General features: G+C 44.4%; 1 protein-coding gene across 1 annotated transcript in view; it reads right to left on the bottom strand.

Moving 5' to 3' along the window:
- Window positions 1-618: 618 nt before the first annotated feature.
- Window positions 619-23,711, bottom strand: part of pcgf3 (polycomb group ring finger 3) — a 75,821-nt gene continuing 52,728 nt past the window's right edge. Inside the window, exons 7-9 of the mRNA XM_033020466.1 lie at window positions 16,662-16,799; window positions 12,780-12,860; window positions 619-3,149 (exon numbers count right to left, since the gene is read on the bottom strand). Coding sequence (XP_032876357.1) covers window positions 3,102-3,149; window positions 12,780-12,860; window positions 16,662-16,799 — 267 coding nt within the window. The 3' untranslated portion in view covers window positions 619-3,101. The remainder of the gene's footprint in view (window positions 3,150-12,779; window positions 12,861-16,661; window positions 16,800-23,711) is intronic.

Raw genomic sequence — 23,711 nt, 5'->3', positions numbered from 1 at the left:
GCAATTCCATCAAAGCTGTTTCTCCAATGAATGATCTATTTGTTCTACTAAACCCTTTTCAGTTTCTGAATGCAGTGTCTGTCAAATTTCCCAAGATATCGGTTGAAATACAAAGTGCTTGCTGGAGTAACTCAGCGGATCTCTGGAGAACATGGAGAGGTGATGTTTTGTCGAGGGACCCTTCTTCAGACTGGTTGTGGGGGAGGGATGTAAGAAAGCTGAGAGAGGGATGGGACAGGACACAGCCTAATAGGCAAGAGGTGGATACACATGAGGGGACGAAGAATTTATAGGCAGATGTTTGGACGGGGCTAGAGATGAAAAGACAGATGTGAGACAAGAGGCTTGAAGCTTGTGAAATGTGAAGCTAGAGGAAGGAAAGTAGATTAAAGGGGATGGGGAGAGGAAAAATAGATGTGAGTCCAGGTGGGGCACAGGGAGGAGAGGGGAAGGGAAAGGAAAGTGGTGGGGGAAGAAGGGAGAGGGGGAGCGTTATGTAGTTACCTAAAATTGGAGAATTCAATGTTCATACTATTGGGTTGTGAGCTACCCAAGCAGAATATGAGGTGTTGTTCCTCCAGTTTGCGTGTGGCCTCACTCTGGCCATGGAGGAGGCCCAGGACAGCAAGGTCAGTGTGGGAATAGGAAGGGGAGTTAAAATGGTTAGCAACCGGGATATCCAGCAGGCCTTGGTGGACCAAGCGCAATAATGCAGCTAAATGGTCACCAAGTCTAGGCATGGTCTCGCTGATGTACAGGAAACCACAGTGGGAGATGCCGGAGATGAGGTGCACATGAATCTTTCCCTCTCCTACCACAATCAGTTTGAAGAAGGGTCCCGACCGAAACGTCACCTATGCCTGTTCTCCAGAGATGTTGCTTGACCTGCTAAGTTACTCCGGCGCTTTGTGGCATTATTTGTAAAACAGCATCTGTAGTTCCTTGTTTCTACAGCTGAAGGTTAAAGTTGCACTAGGATGTTGAGCAAAACACAAAGTGCTGGAGTAACTCAGCCCGTCATGTAGCATCTGTGGAGGAAATGGACTTTGCTTATTGCTTTTTCATTTATATCAATCAAAACTCGTCAGAAGTTAAGTTGGACACAGCTTTGAAATGATATTTCATTTAATCTGTCATAAAAATCATAGAGACTGTAATTTTGTTAACTTTCTTGCTGCCTAGATTAAAAATGTTATTGATCCCTGCCAAAAATAGTATTTTATGAGTCACTTTACAGGCAGTTGCAATGGTCAGACATTCCCTATCAAAATCTTTGAAGTCAGTTATACACATTTGATTATTTACAAGAACACTGTCGAGGCGTAATTCTGTCCTGGTATATTAATACACAACTCTAATGCTGTACCATCTTTGAAAAAAGAGATTGTTTATCTTAGAAACCTGGTACACAGTGCAAAAATACCACCAAATACCAAGAACTAAAACACATAATCTGCTATATATATATATATCCATATATATATAGTCCTTCAGAACGTACCATGAACAATATGGATGAATATCGATCCCCATTTCTGCCTTCATATATCCCCTCTCTCAATCCAAGATTTTTAATATCATTAGGGTAAGGAATAGTGATGAAAGTACTGGAGATTACCAGCCCCATCTTTAACACAGGTGAACATCCATTCTTACAAAATAACGTTGATGTTTCTGTGATGTAACAGACATATAGCACCTCTCCTGGGTAAGTTGGAGAGTTGTAGACATTCCAATGGAAGATAGATGGTTACTGTAAACAGACAATAAAAGCAATGATAATCATAACTATCTCACCAAAGACATGAACTGAGAAATTCCACTTACTAGGATCTTGGTTGAACAATTTAAATGGACCACTTGATATTTGTTCAGCTCAGGGGATATGCAAAAGCAAATTGCCGATGGGATCTGTCGGATTGGGACGACATATCAGACTATAAACTACTGGCTTGTTCCACAGTCTGAAGAAGGGTCTCGACCCGAAACGTCACCCATAATGAGTCTGAAGAAGGGTCTCGACCCAAAACTTCCCCCATTCCTTCTCTCGAGAGATGCTGCCTGACCGGCTGAGTTACTCCAGCATTTTGTGTCTACCTTTGATCCACAAGATGCTGGAGTATGTTTCTCGACAGTGCTCAGACTCAATGTTGCAATTCTGTGGCTTCAAGGGCAGGAAACAGAATGTGAGTAGTGTATTGTACAACTTTGGAACTCAGTTGTGTGTGGAGTAACTGCTGGATGCTGGTTTAAACCAAAGACAGACACAAAAAGCTGGAGTAACTCAGCTGCTGTTACTCCAGTTAAACCAGCTGCGTACTGAGTACTAGTTACTGAGTTACTCCCGCTTTTTGTGGGTGTCTTTAAAACTTGGTTGCTGAGAGCTTCAACGTTGGAATGTGCTACAGCGGATCCAAAAGGGTTTATTTTTGAAAGAAGTGTTAACAGATCAGATTAGAATATGACGAGAAGCTGAAAAACCTGGAGTATATATTTTATAAAGTCAAAAATTTGTGGGTAAATATCTGTTCAAACAGCAAACAGAGGAATTTCATCTGATAAGATATTTTTAAAAATCTACCAACTTCAATTCATAATCTTTGATCTGGAACTATAAAAATGATTCCAAAGGTCCTTTAAATAAGAAAGCCAAAGCAACCCGCAGATTAATAAACGGCATAATTAAACATTTCCAAATCACACGCAGGTTCACGGAGCTGCTAAAGCAAAATGTAAACTATAAAAGATATCTTGTGCCCACAACAACAAAGCCGCCTAACACATCAAATTCATGACACTGCATTTTTCTTTAGAAACCAGGTATAAAAAGTGTCTTGGTGCAATTTCATTTGATCCTTTCATAATAATATTATGACTGTAAACCCACTTAAACATGAGCGATTCCACACAATGTAGGAGAGAGCACGGAAGCAGGCTTTTGTTGAGTCAGTCCCAGTTGAACAGTACCTCTGATCTGGTATGTGCGTTTGCTGGTGTGTGGCTGCCACATGCTAGATCCACTGATGCATTGTTTGAGTGCTGGGTGATAGTCTCTGCAACAGTTGCACCTTATGAAGTTCTGCTGGCAATAAAACTTCATGTCATAGCAGGTCCATTTTAGGCCTGTAGTGTAGCAGGAGTGGCGATTTCTTCAAAGAGAGAAAGTTATATAAATTTAGTTTAGTTTAGATACAGCACAGAAACAGGCCCTTCGGCCCACTGAGTCCATGCCGACCAATGATCCCCGCACATTAACACTATCCTACACACACACTAGAGACAATTTACAATTACACCAAGCCAATTAACCTACAAACCTGTATGTCTTTGGAGCGTGGGAGAAAACCGGAGAAAACCCACGGGGTCACAGGGAGAAAGAACAAACTCCATACAGACAAGCACCCGTGGTCAGGATTGAACCCGGGTCTCTGGCACTGCAAGGCAGCAACTCTACTGCTGCGCTGCCGTGTTATACTATGTAGTGTACATCACACGATTTTACTCAATCCAAAAGTTTTCTTCAAATAATTCCAAATTGTCAGTGCCATTGGCCAAAGGAAATGAACAAGCTAATGTACTCAAGGATAATAAAGCTGATATGTCAAACAGAATATGAGGTAGCGAGCATTCAAATCACCCCGGTTCCAGTGGAATCACAATCTTAGTTTAAATCTTTTTATTTGAATTTTGAATTTAACAGCAATTTGCATACATACAATAACAGACAGTGATAATCAGGACATAATTGTACAACAGTATGTAAACGACCCTCAAAGCCCTTACCCTTACCCACCCTCGCCACCCGGGAACAAACAACACTCACATACGTACACATCCACACAAATACGATTTAAAAAAAAAAATTTATATAAATTTAAAAAAAAAAAAAAAAAAAAAAGGAAAAAGAAAAAAATTTAAATACAAAATAAATAAAAATAAAAAATAAATAAAAAAATTGTGGGGAGGGAGGGGGGGGCGGAGGGGTTGAGGGGATAGCAGCTGCAATAAGACAGAGCTGTGATAGAGGACACTCAGTCCTCTTCCGAGTCCGGAAACAAGTTAAGAGAGTTAACAAGTTCCAGGAAAGGGTTCCATGTATCTAGGAATGTCTTGGTAGAGCCTTTGAGAGAGAACCTAAGTTTTTCAAGCTTTAAGTTGTAGAGCACCTCCTTGATCCAGCGGGCGTGTGTCGGGGGACAGGTAAGTCTCCAGTTAAGCAAAATCAGTCTCCGGGCTAACAGGGTTGTAAAAGCCAGGACCCGCTTCAACGCAACAGAGAGGTTGGTGTTGGGGGGAATACCAAAAATAGCTGACAGTGGGTTTGGAGGAATAGTCTGGCCATAGGCTCTGCTTAGCACGTCGAAAGCACTCCTCCAAAAGGTTGCTAGCTTAGGGCAAGACCAAAACATATGACTGGTTGGCAGGGGATTGATTGCATCTGTTGCAGGTGTCTTTAACAGCGGGGTATATTCTAGATAATCTTGCGTTTGTGTAGTGGACTTTTTGAAGGACTTTGCATTGGATTAGGCCATGACGGGCACATATGGAGGAAGAATGGATCAAATCCAAGGCAGAGTCCCATTGCTGGTCTGTTAGTTTCATATTCAGCTCGCCCTCCCACGCAGCTTTTAATGAGGTATAAGGTTTCAATATAACTGACCCTAACAAGTTGTACAAAAAAGAGATGCATTTCTTCCGGTTGGGATCTAGAGCTAGGATGGAATCGGTCAGGGTTTCAGGGGGACGATTTGGGAAATGGGGGAATATCTTCTTCACAAAATTCCTAATCTGGAAAAAAAGAAAAAGGTGGGAGTTTGGGAGGCTATAGTTGTACGAAAGCTCCGCAAAAGACGAAAAAATACCATCCTTGTATAGGTTTTTGATACTACTGATGCCATTACTATGCCAGGTTTTGAATGCGGAGTCTGTACTTGAAGGTTTAAAGATGTGATTTTTAAGCAGTGGGGTCAAGGTGGAAGGGCCTTGTAAACCAAAGTTTTTCCTAAATTGACTCCATATCTTGAGCGAGAGGGACGCAATTGGGCCTGCACCCGCAGGTTATAGAAAGGGGGAGTTGAGAGCATAGGACAGACCGCAACGGGAGATGTGAACTCGCCTTTTCATGTGTACCCAGGTCGGTAGGTGGTCGCAATCATTATTCATCCAGTACAGGATTTTTTGCAAGTTAGCAGCCCAGTAGTATCGCCTAAAGTCAGGAAGTGCCAAACCGCCGTCACTCTTAGGAGACTGTAGTAGCGTCTTTCGAATTCTGGCCGGTTTGCTACCCCATAAAAATTTAGATATTCTCCTTTCTAATTTATCAAAAAAAGATTTAGTGATAAATATAGGAACATGCTGGAAAAGGTACAGGAATTTGGGTAGGACGACCATCTTGACCAGATTTATCCGGGCCGCGAGGGATAACGGTAAGACTGACCAGCGGTCAAAGTCTCTTTCAGCTTTCTCAACCAGAGGCAGGAAGTTTGTGCGGAACATATCAAATATAGGTATTGTGATAAAAACGCCGAGGTAGCGAAATCCGTCCTCCGCCCATTTGAATGAGGTTAAAGAGCGAGGGAGCTGCTTAGCCAATGAGTTAATCGGTAATAGTTCACTTTTTTGGTAGTTAAGTTTATAACCAGAGTACACCCCAAACCGTTCTAAAATATTCATAATCACAGGGAGAGAGCTGACTGGATTCGAGATGTACAGGAGCAGGTCATCCGCATACAATGAGACTTTATGAATTGTGTCAAACCGTGTGATACCTTTAAAGCCCTTCTCTGAGCGTAACCAAACCGCCAATCTAATGCTCCTTTCAACACCTTTGGAGCACACGCCGTGTCATCTTTTGAACTTTAGCCTCCTTCAGGTTCACTCTACAGTTCCCCACCTCTATTTAATGCTCGAACTTCCACATCTAACTCCCTCCTGCAAGTCTCCCCCTTTCCTCGAAGTCTTGCATCTTCTCCTCCAACCCCTCCCTTCCATGGGCCTTACCTCTTCCTCCATCTTCCAATACACTTTGAGGGGGCACAGGTTGGTGGCACGTGCAAAAACATGGTAGAGGAAGATTAAAAGAAAGAACTACAAAATGTACTTGGCGGTCATAGAGTGACAGTGTAGAAACAGGCCCTTCGGCCCAATGTGCCCATACCAACCAACATGTCCCACCTACACAAGTCTCACCTGTCCGCGTTTGGTCCACATCCCTCTAAACTTGCCCTATCAATATACCTGTCTAATTGTTTTATACATTGCAATAGTCATGGATAGGACAGGTTTTCAGGGATATGGACCAAATGCGGGCAGGTGGGACTAGTGCAGTTGTCAGAGGCCCAGGAACCGTTGGTGAGGGAGGAGCAACGTCCGGGCGGTAGGTTGAAATACCGAGCGCGGGGCTTTGTTTTTACTGAGGCCAAGGAACCGTTGGTGCGGGAGGAGGAAGCCAAATCTGTAACGTTACATTCGCATTTCAAAACAAGTGGGCTTGAGGAAGTCGCTGATTGGTGGAAGTGGACTAGAGTAAGCAGCTGATTGGGAGTTAGATCCCTGCTGATTTCTTCCAGCACTTTGTTTCAGTATCTTTGCTTTGTATTGTATCCTGGCTAAGGGGGGAGTATGAGGGCCAGGGCAGTTTACTGTTCTGGATGTCAGATGTGGAAGGTCATGGAATCTGATAGCCTTCCAGACGTCCACATCTGTGCCAGGTGCGTCGAGATGGGGCTCCTAAGGGACCGTATTATTAACCTGGAGTAGCAGCTTGATGACCTCCGTCTGGTCAGGGAGAGCGAGGAGGTCATAGAGAGGTGTTACAGAGAGGTGGTCACTCCAAGACCACGGGAGGCAGACAAGTGGGTCACGGTTAGGAGGGGCAAGGGGCGGAGGCAGGGACTAGAGAGTACCCCGGTGGCTGTACACCTTGGCAATAAGTACTCCTGTTTGAGTACGGTTGGGGGAGACAGCCTACCTGGGGGTAGCGACAGCGGCCGGGCCTCCGGCACAGAGATCGGCCCTGTTGCTCAGAAGGGTAGGGAAAATAAGAGGAGGGCATTAGTAATAGGGGACTCTATAGTTAGGGGGTCAGATAGGCGATTCTGTGGACGCAGTCAGGAGACCCGGATAGTAGTTTGCCTCCCTGGTGCCAGGGTCTGGGACGTGTCTGAACGTGTCCAAGATATCCTGAAATGGGAGGGAGAGGAGCCTGAGGTTGTGGTACATATAGGTACCAATGACATAGGTAGAAAAAGAGAAGAGGTCCTGAAAGGAGAATTTAGGGAGTTAGGAGGAGAGTTAAGGGAAGGACCGCAAAGGTAACAATCTCAGGATTACTGCCTGTGCCACACGACAGTGAGAGTAGGAATGGAGCGAGGTGGAGGATAAATACGTGGCTGAAGGACTGGTGCAGAGGGCAGGGATTCAAATTTCGGGATCATTGGGACCTCTTTTGGGAAATGTGTGACCTGTACAAAAAGGACGGGTTGCACTTGAACCCGAGGGGGACCAATATCATAGAAAATAGGTGCAGGAGTAGGCCATTCGGCCCTTCGAGCCCGCACCGCCATTCAATATGATCATGGCTGATCATCCAACTCAGTATCTCTCCAAACCTCCTGATCCCTTTAGCCACAAGGACTAATTCCCTCTTAAATATAGCTAATGAACTGGCCTCAACTACCTTCTGTGGCAGAGAGTTCTAGAGATTCACCACTCTCTGTGTGAAAAACGTTTTTCTCATCTCGGTCCTGAAGGATTTCCCCTTTATCCTTAAACTGTGACCCCTTGTGTCCTGGACTTGCCCAACATCGGGAACAATCTTGTCCAACCCCTTAAGAATTTTGTAAGTTTCTATAAGATCCCCCCTCAATCTTCTAAATTCTAGCGAGTACAAGCCGAGTCTATCCAGTCTTTCTTCATATGAAAGTCCTAACATCCCAGGAATCAGTCTGGTGAACCTTCTCTGTACTCCCTCTATGGCAAGAATGTCTTTCCTCAGATTTGGAGACCAAAACTGCACGCAATACTCCAGGTGTGGTCTCACGAAGACCCTGTACAACTGCAGTAGAACCTCCCTGCTCCTATACTCAAATCCTCTTGCTATGAATGCCAACATACCATTCGCTTTATTCACTGCCTGCTGCACCTGCATGCCTACTTTCAATGACTGGTGTACCATGCCACCCAGGTCTCGTTGCATCTCCCCTTTTCCTAATCGGCCACCATTTAGATAATAGTCTACTTTCCTGTTTTTGCCACCAAAGTTGATAACCTCACATTTATCCACATTATACTGCATCTGCCATGCATTTGCCCACTCACCCAGCCTTTCCAAGTCACCTTGCAGCCTCCTAGCATCCTCCTCACAGCTAACACTGCCCCCCAGCTTCGTGTCATCTGCAAACTTGGAGATGTTGCATTCAATTCCCTCATCCAAATCATTAATGTATATTGTAAATAGCTGGGATCCCAGCACTGAGCCTTGCGGTACCCCACTAGTCACTGCCTGCCATTCTGAAAAGGACCTGTTTACTCCTACTCTTTGCTTCCTGTTTGCCAGCCAGTTCTCTATCCACATCAATACTGAACCCCCAATACCGTGTGCTTTAAGTTTGTATACTAATCTCTTATGTGGGACCTTGTCGAAAGCCTTCTGAAAGTCCAGATATAACACATCCACTGATTCTCCCTTATCCACTCTACTAGTTAACATCCTCGAAAAATTCCATGAGATTCGTCAGACATGATTTACCTTTCGTATATCCATGCTGACTTTGTCCAATGATTTCACCACTTTCCAAATGTGCTTCTATCCCATCTTTAATAACTGACTCTAGCAGTTTCCCCACTACCGATGTTAGACTAACTGGTCTGTAATTCCCCGTTTGGGGAATCCTGGCAGGGAGATTTCATCCTGGCGGGAAGATTTGCAAAGGCTACTGGGAAGACTTTAAACTAGAACGGTTGGGGGGAAGGACTCAAATAGAGAAAGCTAGTAGACAGTGTGTGAGGCAGGAGGCAGAGAAGGGAAGCACTCAGACCCAACATGTAGGGGAGAAAGAAGAAAAATATAATAAACAGAGAATAAGTGGTGGGTTTCTTAAATGTGTGAGCAGAGAGACGGAGGGGTGTAAAATAAGGGGAGAAGAAATAGGTAGCAAGGTGAAAAGTAAAAGTGGCAGGCAGACAAATCCAGGGCAAAAATCAAAAAGGGCCACTTTTCAACATAATTATATGAGGGGTAAGTGTTGTAAAAACAAGCCTGAAGGCTTTATGTCTCAATGCAAGGAGCATTCGTAATAAGGTGGATGAGTTGAATGTGCAGATAGTTATTAATGAATATGATATAGTTGGGATCACGGAGACATGGCTCCAGGGTGACCAAGGCTGGGAGCTGAACATCCAGGGATATTCAATATTCAGCAGGCATAGACAGAAAGGAAAAGGAGGTGGGGGTAGCGTTGCTGGTTAGAGAGGAGATTAACGCAATAGAATGGAAGGACATTAGCTTGGAGGATGTGGAATCGATATGGGTAGAGCTGCGAAACACTAAGGGGCAGAAAACGTTAGTGGAAGTTGTGTACAGGCCACCTAACAGTAGTAGTGGAGTTGGGGATGGCATCAAACAGGAAATTAGAAATGAGTGCAACAAATGTAAAACAGTTATTATGGGTGACTTCAATCTACATATAGATTTGGTGAATCAAATTGGCAGGGGTGCTGAGGAAGAGGATTTCTTGGAATGTATGCGGGATAGTTTTCTAAGCCAACATGTAGAGGAACCAACGAGAGAGCAGGCTATTCTAGACTGGGTATTGAGTAATGAGGAAGGGTTAGTTAACAGTCTTGTTGTGCGTGGCCCCTTGGGCAAGAGTGACCATAATATGGTTGAGTTCTTCATTAGGATGGAGAGTAACATAATTAATTCAGAAACAAGGGTTCTGAACTTAAAGAAAGGTAACTTTGAGGGTATGAGACGCAAATTGGCCAAGATAGACTGGCAATTGATTCTTAAAGGGTTGACGGTGGATAGGCAATGGAAGGCATTTAAAGATTGCATGAATTAACTACAAAAATTGTTCATCCCAGTTTGGCAAAATAATAAATCAGGGAAGGTAGTGCATCCGTGGATAACAAGGGAAATCAGGGATAGTATCAAAACAAAAGATGAAGCATACAAATTAGCCAGAAAAAGCAGCCTACCAGAGGACTGGGAGAAATTCAGTCCAGACAAAGGGCTTAATTAGGAAAGGGAAAATAGATTATGAAAGAAAACTGGCAGGGAACATAAAAACTGACTGCAAATGTTTTTATAAATATGTGAAGATAAAAAGATTAGTTAAAACAAATGTAGGTCCCTTGCAGTCAGAAACAGGTGAATTGATCATGGGGAACAAGTACATGGCAGACCAATTGAATAACTACTTTGGTTCTGTCTTCACTAAGGAAGACATAAATAATCTGCCGGAAATAGCAGGCGACCGGGGGTCAAATGGGATGGAGGAACTGAGTGAAATCCAGGTTAGCCGGGAAGTGGTGTTAGGTAAATTGAATGGATTAAAGGCCGATAAATCCCCAGGGCCAGATAGGCTGCATCCCAGAGTACTTAAGGAAGTAGCCCCAGAAATAGTGGATGCATTAGTGATAATTTTTCAAAACTCTTTAGATTCTGGAGTAGTTCCTGAGGATTGGAGGGTAGCCAATGTAACCCCACTTATTAAAAAGGGAGGGAGAGAGAAAACGGGGAATTACAGATCAGTTAGTCTAACATCGGTAGTGGGGAAAATGCTAGAGTCAGTTATTAAAGATGGAATAGCAGCACATTTGGAAAGTGGTGAAATCATTGGACAAAGTCAGCATGGATTTATGAAAGGTAAATCATGTCTGACGAATCTTATAGAATTTTACGAGGATGTAACTAGTAGAGTGGATAAGGGAGAACCAGTGGAAGTGTTATATCTGGACTTTCAGAAGGCTTTCGACAAGGTCTCACATAAGAGATTAGTTTGCAAACTTAAAGCACACGGTATTGGGGGTTCAGTATTGATGTGGATGGAGAACTGGCTGGCAGACAGGAAGCAAAGAGTAGGAGTAAACGGGTCCTTTTCAGAATGGCAGGCAGTGACTAGTGGGGTACCGCAATATTCGGTGCTGGAACCCCAGCTATTTACAATATATATTAATGATTTGGACGAGGGAATTGAATGCAACATCTCCAGGTTTGCGGATGACACGAAGCTGGGGGCAGTGTTAGCTGTGAGGAGGATGCTAGGAGGCTGCAAGGTGACTTGGATAGGTTGGGTGAGTGGGCAAATGCATGGCAGATGCAGTATAATGTGGATAAATGTTAGGTAGCAAAAACAGGAAGGTAGACTATTATCTGAATGGTGGCCGATTAGGAAAAGGGGAGATGCAACGAGACCTGGGTGTCATGGTACACTAGTCATTGAAAGTAGACATGCAGGTGCAGCAGGCAGTGAATAAAGCGAATGGTATGTTAGCATTCATAGCAAAAGGATTTGAGTATAGGAGCAGGGAGGTTCTACTGCAGTTGTAGACCCTCTAGTCCTGGCAACTTCCCCGTAAATCTTCTTTCCAACTTAACAACATCTTTCCCGTAACATGGTGCTAGAACTGAACACAATACTCTAAATGCGGCCTCACCGACGTCTTATATAACTGCAATATGACCTCCCAACTTTTATATTTAAAACTGTGACTGATGAAGGGCAATGTGCCACCCTATGTGACGCCACTTTCAAGGAACTATGTACTGCTAGATCCCTCTGCTCTACAACAGTCCCCAGAGCCACTCTACCATTCACTGTATAGGTGCTGCCCGAAATGCTGACCTCACATTGGTAGGAAGAAAGGAGAGAGCAATATCATCCACAGGGTGAGAAGAAGCCTGTGCTGCATCTATGTTTACAACACAATTGAGATCAGTTGGGAAGGTATGTCAAGGATTGGCAAATGGAATTTTACCTGCTAATCCTCTTTATTTCTGCACTCCTCTTTGCTTCCCTCATTTCAAATGATTAAAAACGATTAGTTTCAGTGACTGTCTCAATTACAATTTGGAGAATACACAGTATTGCACATGTCTTTTACCCATGGAGCAGTTTAAACACTTTCATATCTTGGGAAGTAGGCTTGCAAGGAGTACCTTTCAAGCATCATGTGACTTTAAGGAGAGACCACAATGGTTGTTTGGGTTTTCTGTTCTCCCATTTTACTTCCTGCTGCCTTTCTTTAGGCACTAAGAAAAGAGCGGTGTGGACATCCTTCAAGTGTGAGGCAAGCAGTGTCACGTACCTGCTCCATGGTGACCCCACTCCACTGAGCTCTGTCCATAACCTGCTCCATGGTGACCCCACTCCACTGAACTGTGCCCCTGAAGTTCCATCGTGGTTGGAAGACACCATCAAGGTCTGATTTCCGTCCTGACTAACCTCGCACCCCCACCAACAAGGCAACTGCAGTCCATTTTGCTTCTCTTCTCAATGCCTCCTCAATTGACACTCCTTGAGCCAAGAGTGGTTGATCTAAGAGTGGTTAATCTAATAATGTCGGAGCAGCGTGGCGTGCAATGCTCAGTTGAAGGGACAAGGCGTGGGAGCTTCCCCAGGGTAGGGGATTCTACAACAATGGGAGAACAGTTCTAGTCAGTGTATCACACCCATGAGTCACAAGGAATCGTGCACCACTGACTGGAAACTTTCTGCAATTTACAATACAGAGTTGATTGACTGTTATACAAAGATAACGCAGTAACTGTTTACCTTAAATCTCCATCGAGTGACAACAACAAACTTCAAAGTGTGATCCTTTCCAAGTATTTCTTCATTGCATAGAATATCCAGCTGTGGAGAATCAGGAAAGCAAGGGTCACGCCAGCTCGAGACATCCAAAAAGCAACACATGACATGACGCAAGACACATGATGTGAAGCTACACGTTATGTGATGACATGTGACGCAACACGTGACACTAAACACGTGCCACTTGACATGACACATGATAAGACGCAACACTTATATATGTGACGTGAAGCTACCCGTGACGTGTGATATCATGTGACCCTGAACATCACGTGACACGTGATGAGATGCGAGACATCAGGTTACACAGAACACGTGAGGCGACACATGACGCCACGGAAGACTTCTCTGTGTCAGTGACACCCTGCCCGGTGTGAGGAACCCCAGAGGTGTGCTGAGGTGAAGTGGCTTAAGAGAAGTGCACTAATGTGGGCCGCAGTGGCAGCAGACGGAAGATTTGCACTTCCAGTACTTGTCTGTGGTAGAAGATTCGGGAAGGAAACATTTTACATTTTGGCTGGTGTTTACTGTGTATTTCTTGAAGTAAAGCTGCCCACAGCCTGTGAACCGCTGCAGTGCTCACAGTGCCTCTCAGGCCAGAGATAATTCACCTCCTCCAACAACTACAACCACTCACCCTAAACATGGCAATGCTTTGATTCCTAGTAATCAATGTAACCAGAGATCTGTGCTGGTGCAATGCTTCCTTCATTCCACACGGGAGGCGATGGGATGATATGTCAAGGTGTCGGTGGAGTGGGCCGCTGGAGGCCCTGCAGCAGCCTGGGGCTGGAGTGGAACAAGTGCCGCTCCACGAGGCTGAGCATGCGGATCAGATGCGACCTGCAGCGGCATGAAGCAGCGGTAGAGGACTTGGACAGCAAGGGCAGGGCAGGACAGGGTGACCCCTGTAACTCTGACCCAGTGTCGCCACCAGGACAAGAAACACTTACAGCCACGTTAACATGAGACCAAAAACGTGGCGACTCTTGTGTACTCTCAGTGTAGTCTATTATTATTACAGTCTTGTCATAAGTATGATTATGCCTAGGTTTAGTAAGATTTTTATGAACTGTATGCAAAAGAAGGAATTTCACTGTACTAGGTGCATGTGACAATAATACCATTAAACCATATTCCTGCCTTTCCCCATATCCCTTAATACCATTAAAAGGTATTAAACGGACAGGTACTTGGATAGGAAAGAAAAGGGGAGTGGGAGCTGGCCATCACGGCGTGGGAGTCACGGCGCCAGGCTGAAGAGGGCTTTGCCCGAGCCAGATGCTTGCCCTTTAACGGGGTTATGTTCGCGCCCGGGTGGTGTTAGAGAGAGACATAGTTGTAGTAGTTATTTAGTATATTTGTAAGGATTGTCCTGTCCTGTCCCGTGCGGTTCCCGGAGGTTGCAGGTGGTTGCCGGAGGTTGCAGGTAGTGGAAGCAGGTAGGGAGACTGACAAAAACTTCCGGGAACCGCACGGAAACCTTGGGTGGGGCGCAAAGTCTCCAGAGGTTTCCGTTCAGGTTTCCTAAATGGGACAGGGGCATTACAGAGTTGTTTGAAAATTTTAATAATTTGGTGATTTTGTATTATGGTGGTGGGTGTGTTACCATGGTTTGGTTTTTGTATCGTGATCGTAAGTAAATAAATTATGTTTGATACAAAAATAAATGGGTGGGACAAACACAGGCAAATGGAATTAGCATATAGGCATGGACGCGATGAGCTGAAGGGCCTGTTTCTTCACTGCCTAACTTTATGACCATTGTTAATACCGTCGCAGGATTTGAAATGTATAATTACTAGTCCACAAAGTGGTTTCTTACACAAGAAAGTGAATACAATCTATACAGAGTATGATTGCTATGAGTCATCATCCTTGGATGATTCTGGGAATAAGAATTGATGGCGTAACAGAGTCAGAAATCAATGAGAGAATTGGTAGGCGGAAGATAACACAACTGAGATAAATTACTGGTGGACACACAATGCTGGAACAAGCAGCATCTCTGGAGAGAAGGAATGGGGGACGTTTCAGATCGAGACCCTTCTTCAGACTGCGGTAAATGACTGGTCTCTGGTCTTAACAGACGCTCACTAGACGTGGGACTGATAAAATCCCATTCAGAATAATTCCAATGTTCTATGTGGGAAAATACCCTTTACAGTACTTTGAATATTGTTCATGCTTATCACATTGTCACATTGCCTTGATTACTTAGAGACAGAAGAGACTGCAGATGCTGGAATCTGGGGCAAAAAAAACAAGTGCTGTCGGAATGCAGCATGTAGGTAGGCAGCATTGTGGGGGAGAGGACGCTGACGTTTCAGGTCGGGACCTAGTCCCAGTGCAGGACTCGATCCAAAACATCACCAGGTCTTTACCCCACAGAGGCCGCTCAGCCTGCTGAGTTGCTCCAGCATTGAGTCACACGACACGGAAACAGCCCCTTCAGCCCCTGACCAAGATGCCCCATTTGCCCACGTTTGGTCAATATCTCTCTAAACCTTTCCTATCCATGTACCAATCCAAGTGTCTTTTCAATGCTGATTTTGTACCTGCCTAAATTGCACAGTAGAGAGCATACGGACTGGTTGCATCGTGGCCTGGTTCGGCAACTTGAACTTCCAGGAGCAGAAAAGACTGCAAAAATGTTTTAATACTGCCCAGGCCATCACCGGCTCTGACCTCCCCACCATCGAAGGGATCTATCGTAGTCGCTGCCTCAAAAAGGTCGTCAACACCATCAAAGACCCACTCATCTCACCACTGCCATCGGGAAGAAGGTACAGGAGCCTGAGAACTGTAGCGTTCAGGTTCAGGAACAGCTTCTTCCCTGCAGCCATCAGGCTATTAAACACAACAACGAATAAGCTCTGAACTACAATAGACTGTTATTATTATTATTGCACTGTTATTTTTTGTTCTTTTTTTCTGAGTTTTTGTTATATTATTTATTATGTTTACATATTCTGTTGTGCTGCAGCAAGTAAGAATTTCATTGTTCTATGTGGGACATATGACAATAAAATACTCTTGACTCTTGACCTCTATAAGATACCCTTCATCCTCCTGTGCTCCAGGAATAAAGTCCTAGCCTGCTCAATCTCTCCCCATAGCTCAGGCCCTTGAGTCCTGGCAACATCTTCTCTGCACCCTTTCCAGCCTAATAGTATCCTTCCTATACCAGGGTGACTAAAACTGAATATAATACTCTGTGAGAGGGGGGAAGTGGAGAGGAAGAATATAAGATGAAACACATGGTAACAAGAAAGAAGGCAGCAAATGGAAAGGAATGGAAAGAGGGAGGGTGAGAACAGAAACAAATATATTCTGGTGCCGAGTAGGTTTATGGAAACAGCATAGATTGCAAATATAACTTGGACAAACACAAGTACTGGACATTTTGAAATTTTAATAAAAGAGGCAAGGATAAATGCTAACTAAAAGGGTGGATGGAATTTAGCTGATTATATCAGTGGCTATGCTATTCAGGAAGATAAACAAAATGCTAGTAAAAGAAAAGAACAGGGTTTCTTGCTGTTCAGTAACAGTCTCCCTGCTGGCCTGGGCATTAGTTGGGATTAAGGCTGACTAAAGTTAATAAGCTAAGCTGCTCTGACAGTGGGGCGGTCTCTCTAGCATTGCGGACTCAAACATTACAGTGGAGGGAAGGGCACAAAATGTGTGACCTGTGCTGGAACATCATCGTGAATACAATGCAACTCACCAGCTCTTGCAATTTAAATACACAATGGTCCAAAACATTTATTTAAAATAGCAATAACATTTCATTTTATTTCAAATAGAGTTTACAATAAATTATTTATTTTCAAAAATTACCTCATTAAATGATGTTAAGTTGAGTTTTTTGGCAATAAATTTCTTCAGGTGCAGAACGGTGGCCTGAGCGGAACAGCGGATCCACTTCCTCTTCAAGCCTCGTAACTTACTGCTGTTGCACTCCAGACAGATGCTTACCTTGAGGGAGGGCACAGAGGGAACAGTGGTCATTTTAACAGCACTGCCCACTGGTGCACTGCTTCCCTTCGATACAAAATAAAACGTACTCTGTACATGGCGTCTGTTTTTGTGGTTTAGTTTAGTTTATATTGTTACATGTTATGGGGTACAGTGAAAAGCTTTAGTTGCTTGCTTTCCAGCCAAAGAAAAGACTACATGAAAAGACTACATAAGGGCGGCACGGTGGCACAGCGGTAGAGTTGCTGCTTTACAGCGCCGGAAACCCGGGTTCGATCCTGACTACGGGTGCGGTCTGTAAGGAGTTTGTGCGTACTCCCCGTGACCCGCGTGGGTTGTCTCTGAGATCTTCAGTTTCCGCCCACATTCAAATATAAATGTACCAAATTGTCCCTGGTGTGTGAAGGATAGTGTTAATGTGCGGGGATCGATGGTCGGCTAGGACTCAGTGGGCCAAAGGGCCTGTTTCCGCGCTGTATCTCTAAAGTAAACTTTTTAAAAATCACTCAAAGACTAATACTAACTACAAGGTGGAGCACAACATAAATGCGGTGGAGTGTTTATAAGAATTAAAAGTTTGGGATGGGCAAACACGTTGATTTATACATGGGATGGCATTCCTGTACAAGCCTGTGTTATGTGCGAGGTTCAACACTTCACTCTTGGCTGTCTCAACACTTATCTCCTGTTCATCAGGCTAACTAGCAGGGCATTCGAATGTCTGATAACCCATCTTATAATGTGGATAAATGTGAGGTTATCCACTTTGGTGGCAAAAACAGGAAAGTAGACTATTACCTGAATGGTGGCCAATTAGGAAAAGGGGAGATGCAACGAGACCTGGGTGTCATGGTACACCAGTCATTGAAAGTAGGCATGCAGGTGCAGCAGGCAGTGAAGAAAGCAAATGGTATGTTAGCATTCATAGCAACATACTGTTGGGTATAGGAGCAGGGAGGTTCTACTGCAGTTGCACAGGGTCTTGGTGAGACCACACCTGGAGTATTGCGTACAGTTTTGGTCTCCTAATCTGAGGAAGGACATTCTTGCCATAGAGGGAGTGCAGAGAAGGTTCACCAGACTGATTCCTGGGATGTCAGGACTTTCATATGAAGAAAGACTGGATAGACTCGGCTTGTACTCACTAGAATTTAGAAGATTGAGGGGGGATCTTATAGAAACTTACAAAATTCTTAAGGGGTTGGACAGGCTAGATGCAGGAAGATTGTTCCCGATGTTGGGGAAGTCCTGAACAAGGGGCCACAGTTTAAGGATAAAGGGGAAATCTTTTAGGACTGAGATGAGAAAAACATTTTTTACACAATGGTGAATCTCTGGAATTCTCTGCCACAGAATGTAGTTGAGGCCAGTTCATTGGCTATATTTAAGAGGGAGTTAGATGTGGCCCTTGTGGCTAAAGGGATCAGGGGGTATGGAGAGAAAGCAGGTACAGGATACTGAGTTGGATGATCAGCCATGATCATATTGAATGGCGGTGCAGGCTCGAAGGGCCGAATGGCCTACTCCTGCACCTATTTTCTATGTTTCTATGATTACAATCAAGCCGTCCACAGTGCACAGATAATGGGTACAACATTTAGTGCCAAGCTATAACATTTAAGTCAGATAAAGTCCGATTAAAGATAATTCAAAGGTCTCCAATGAGGTAGATGAGAAGTCAGGACTGCACTTGAGCTGATGACAGGTCCGGACAGGATATTCCCTAGGACATTGGGGGAAGTTAGTGTAGAAATAGCAGGGGCTATGGCAGGGGCTATGGCAGAAATATTTCAAATGTCATTAGAAACGGGAATAGTGCCGGAGGATTGGCGTACTGCGCATGTTGTTCCATTGTTTAAAAAGGGGTCTAAGAGTAAACCTAGCAATTATAGACCTGTTAATTTGACGTCAGTGGTGGGCAAATTAATGGAAAGAATACAGAGATAATATATATAAGCATCTGGATAAACAGGGTCTGATTAGGAACAGTCAACATGGATTTGTGCCTGGAAGGTCATGTTTAACTAATCTTCTTGAATTTTTTGAAGATGTTACTCGGGAAATTGATGAGGGTAAAGCAGTGGATGTTGTGTATATGGACTTCAGTAAGGCCTTTGACAAGGTTCCTCATGGAAGGTTGGTTAAGAAGGTTCAATGGTTGGGTATTAATGGTGGAGTAGCAAGATGGATTCAACAGTGGCTGAATGGGAGATGCCAGAGAGTAATGGTGGATGGTTGTTTGTCAGGTTGGAGGCCAGTGACGAGTGGGGTGCCACAGGGATCTGTGTTGGGTCCACTGTTGTTTGTCATGTACATCAATGATCTGGACGATGGTGTGGTAAATTGGATTAGTAAGTATGCAGATGATACTAAGATAGGTGGGGTTGCGGGTAATGAAGTAGAGTTTCAAAGTCTACAGAGAGATTTATGCCAGTTGGAAGAGTGGGCTGAAAGATGGCAGATGGAGTTTAATGCTGATAAGTGTGAGGTGCTACATCTTGGCAGGACAAATCAAAATAGGACGTACATGGTAAATGGTAGGGAATTGAAGAATGTAGGTGAACAGAGGGATCTGGGAATAACTGTGCACAGTTCCCTGAAAGTGGAATCTCATGTAGATAGGGTGGTAAAGAAAGCTTTTGGTGTGCTGGCCTTTATAAATCAGAGCATTGAGTATAGAAGTTGGGATGTAATGTTAAAATTGTACAAGGCATTGGTGAGGCCAATTCTGGAGTATGGTGTACAATTTTGGTCGCCTAATTATAGGAAGGATGTCAACAAAATAGAGAGAGTACAGAGGAGATTTACTAGAATGTTGCCTGGGTTTCAGCAACTAAGTTACAGAGAAAGGTTGAACAAGTTAGGGCTTTATTCTTTGGAGCGCAGAAGGTTAAGGGGGGACTTGATAGAGGTTTTTTAAATGATGAGAGGGATAGACAGAGTTGACGTAGAAAAGCTTTTCCCACTGAGAGTAGGGAAGATTCAAACAAGGGGACATGACTTGAGAATTAAGGGACTGAAGTTTAGGGGTAACATGAGGGGGAACTTCTTTACTCAGAGAGTGGTAGCTGTGTGGAATGAGCTTCCAGTGAAGGTGGTGGAGGCAGGTTCGTTTTTATCATTTAAAAATAAATTGGATAGTTATATGGATGGGAAAGGAATGGAGGGTTATGGTCTGAGCGCAGGTATATGGGACTAGGGGAGATTATGTGTTCGGCACGGACTAGAAGGGTCGAGATGGCCTGTTTCCGTGCTGTAATTGTTATATGGTTATATTATATGGTTATATGAGAGGACGGTTCAGTTGGCTGATAAAAGCTGGGAAGAAACTTCCCCTGAATCTGGAGCTGTGCGTGTTCACACTTCTGCACCTTGACGGAGCCTTCTCTCGCCTCCCTCGGTTTCTCGCGCCTCTATTCTCATTCCACCTTTCCCCAGACAGAACCGGTCAATCCCCAGATCCCCCACCTTTCACCCACCGGCCACATCACCCATGCATCACCCTCTGTCACTTCGGCCTACAACAGAGAGTCCACAGGAGGTTTATGAGAATGATCCCAGGGATGAGTGGGTCAGGCAGCATTTCTGGGGAATATGGATAGGCAATGTTTTGGATCAGGACCCTGCTTCAAACTGATTGTAGTGGGGGAGGGGGGGCGGGGGGGAGGGAGGAGCTGGAAGGGAGGAGGGCCACAATAAAGCTTGTAAACGACAGGTAAATACAGGTGAGGAGGGTTGGTTGGCAGATGAGCACACACATGCTGAGATGAAAAGGAGACAAAAGGGTTTAAAATATGGCGACAAGGGAAGTGCAATGTGAATCCAGAGGAAGGGATATAGGTGAAAGGAAGAAATGTAGTTGTAGACAATATGTAGACATGTAGACAATATCAGGAGCAAGATGCAAAGGGAAGCTACCAAAATGAGATACAATCTTTAGGAGATGGTGTTAGACATGTCACTGAAGCTCAGAAGTACTTCAGGTGGACCAAAATAGAACAATGAAGACCATTTCCATAAGTTCATAGGAGCAGAATTAGGTCCATCGATCTACTCCGCCATTCGATCGTGGCTGATCTATCTTTCCCTCTCAACCCCATTCTCCTGCCTTCTCCCCATAACTTTTGACATCTTTAAGTACCTGTCAATCTCTGCTTAAGTTCCTGTCAATACCCAATGACTTGGCCTCCACAACCTCCTGTGGCAATGAATTCTTCAGATTCACCACCCTCTGACTAAAGAAATTCCTCCTTATCTCCTTTCTAAAGGTACGTTCTTTTATTCTGAGGCTGTGCCCTCTGGTCCTAGATTCTCCCACTTGTGGAAACATCCTCTCCTCATTCACTTTATCCAGACCTTTCACTAGTCAGTAAGTTTCAATGAGGATTCACCCCTCATCCTTCTAAACTCCAGAGAATACAAGCCCCAGCGCCTTCAAACGTTAATCATACTTGCAAAGGCAGCAGTGCAGCAGAGAGGACTGCAGATCTGATGATGGGAAGCGGAGTGACGACAAGGTCTTTACAATATCAAGACTGGACAGGATTAATCCAGTTCCCCAGGAGAAATTACTCTCAACCCAAAAATAGTAAGTAGGAATTACAACAGCAAGAGGCTGATGTATTTGTCTGCTCTTGGTACTGAGATTCATCTTTAGGGCAGTACTTTAGAGACAACATTAGCATGTAGTCGTGCCTCATCTAATCTCCAATTTACGGAATGAGTGCATCTGTTACCGAGCATTAACTTACAAAGGGAACGTATTGAAAGCCACTCAATGGATAAAAATGATGGCAACACAATTAAAAATTACAAAAGCAGAACACAACGTTGATGATATTTGAAACCGAGGGCTGGGAAATCATTTTCTAAATGATGCTAGTGGAGATTCTCTCCTGCTGCAATGCAGCTTTGATTACATTGAGTGATCGTGATGCTTAAATAGGTATCATCCCAAGACTGCATAATTAGCAATTAGATGCACATCTTTCAGTCAACAATTGGATGTATGTCAAAATAAATACCTCAGCTAATTGAAGAATCATAGCAAAGCAAATTTATTAGTCATCTTCACAAACACAAGGCATTCGCAGTTCAGCAGGAATTTCTCCAAGATTATTGTGGTCATCAGCCAGCACTCTCAGGTTGATAAGATCACTAACACACAAACATTAAGGTTCGGTTCTCTGTGATATATGTACTGTATATAAATGACATGGACAAAACAGCAGGTGGGTTAGTTAGTATGTTTGCAGGTGACACAAACATTTGTGAGGTTGCAGAGGGTGAGGAAGACTGTGAAAGGATACAGTGGGATATAGATCATGTACCAATAAGGGCAAACAATGTCAGATGGAGTTTAATGTGGGTAAATATGAGGCGTTGCATTTGCAAGTGTGGGTACAAGTGCAAGGGGGTATATATGCAGTTGGTGGCAAGACCTTTAACAGCACGGTAGTCTAAGATGAGGCACATACTATAACAACATTTAAAAGACACTTGGACAGATTCATGGACAAGAAAGATTTGAGAGGTATGAGTCAAACACAGGCGAATAGGACCAGTTTAGGCATGGCCGAGTTGGGCTGAAGGGCCTGTTGCTGTGCGGTACAACTCTGTGACTCCATAATCTTTCAGGACATCAGCGTGACCACGTAGTCTCCAGATTCCAGGAAGGCCAAACTTGCAGTGGAAGCAGCTCACAGAGGTTCATGAGATTGATTCCTCAGATGTTTGAGGTGATTTGATACATTTGACTATCAAAGGTCCACACCTGTGTGGTAGAGTGTACTGACTGGTTGCACCACCGCATGGTTCAGTAACTTGCATAGCCAGGAACAGAGAGTCAACAGAGAGTGCTAGATCTTGTGTGTTCATCTCAGTGGCTGACCTCCCCACCGTTGAAGGGATCCATAACTAAACGTTATTCCCTTTAGCCTGTATCTGTACACTGTGGACGGCTTGATTGTAATCATATGTAGTCTTTCCGTTGACTAGATAGCATGCAACAAAAGCTTTTCACTGTACCTCGGAACAGGTGACATTAAACTAAACTATAGGAAGTAGCACCACAAAAAGGCAGCTAATATCATCACAGACCCACAAGGAACACCCACAACACACAGACGAGCTGTGGCCAGGCCCATGCCCGACAGCTGGCCTGGCTCGCCCACCGTGGAACCGGGAAGTCGCTATGCTCGGCCCCTGCTCACCCGTGGACCAGAGAGGAGGGAGTCAGAGTTGGAACAGAGGGCCGGTGGGCAGGCCAGCTGCGGGAGGGAGTGCAGTGCCTCGACGGGGGAGTGGGCCGCTGGAGACCCTGCAACAGCCTGGGGCTCGGTTGGACCGGGAGCCACTACTAGAAGCCAACCGCATGGACAGGACTCAACCTGCAGCTGCAAGGAGCAGTGGAGCAACAGTGGAGGACACCAACAGCTATGCTTGACCAGGCCGACCCTGCAATGCTGCTAGGACAACGGGCCTTCACAGTCAGGTTAAGAAACTCCGCTCTGACAACTGGGACTTGAAAATGGCGCCCAACCTGGTAACTATGTATACTGACTCAGTGTACTATTTCTAAACACATGTACTGAGTTTAAGATGTGCTTATGTATAGTGATACTTGTACTGAACTGTATGCAAAAATGAATTTCACTGTAGCTCGGTACACGGGACAATAAAATACCATTGAACTATTGACCCCTGGCCACCCTCTCATCTTGCTACTACCATTGGGAGGAAGGTAACAGATGCCTTGAAACCGTGACCAGCAGGTTCAGGAACAGCTTCTACCCAACAACCATCAGACCCTTGGCCCGTCTTACATTACCTAAACCACAGCCCTGCCTCAGCACTGAAATACAGTGGACTTAGTTTAAGATTTACACAACGTACTTCGGTTGCATTATCATA

The sequence above is a fragment of the Amblyraja radiata genome, chromosome 1 (assembly GCF_010909765.2).
Source record: "Amblyraja radiata isolate CabotCenter1 chromosome 1, sAmbRad1.1.pri, whole genome shotgun sequence".
Lineage (NCBI taxonomy): Eukaryota > Metazoa > Chordata > Chondrichthyes > Rajiformes > Rajidae > Amblyraja > Amblyraja radiata.
This window is presented reverse-complemented; position numbering and strand designations above follow the sequence as displayed.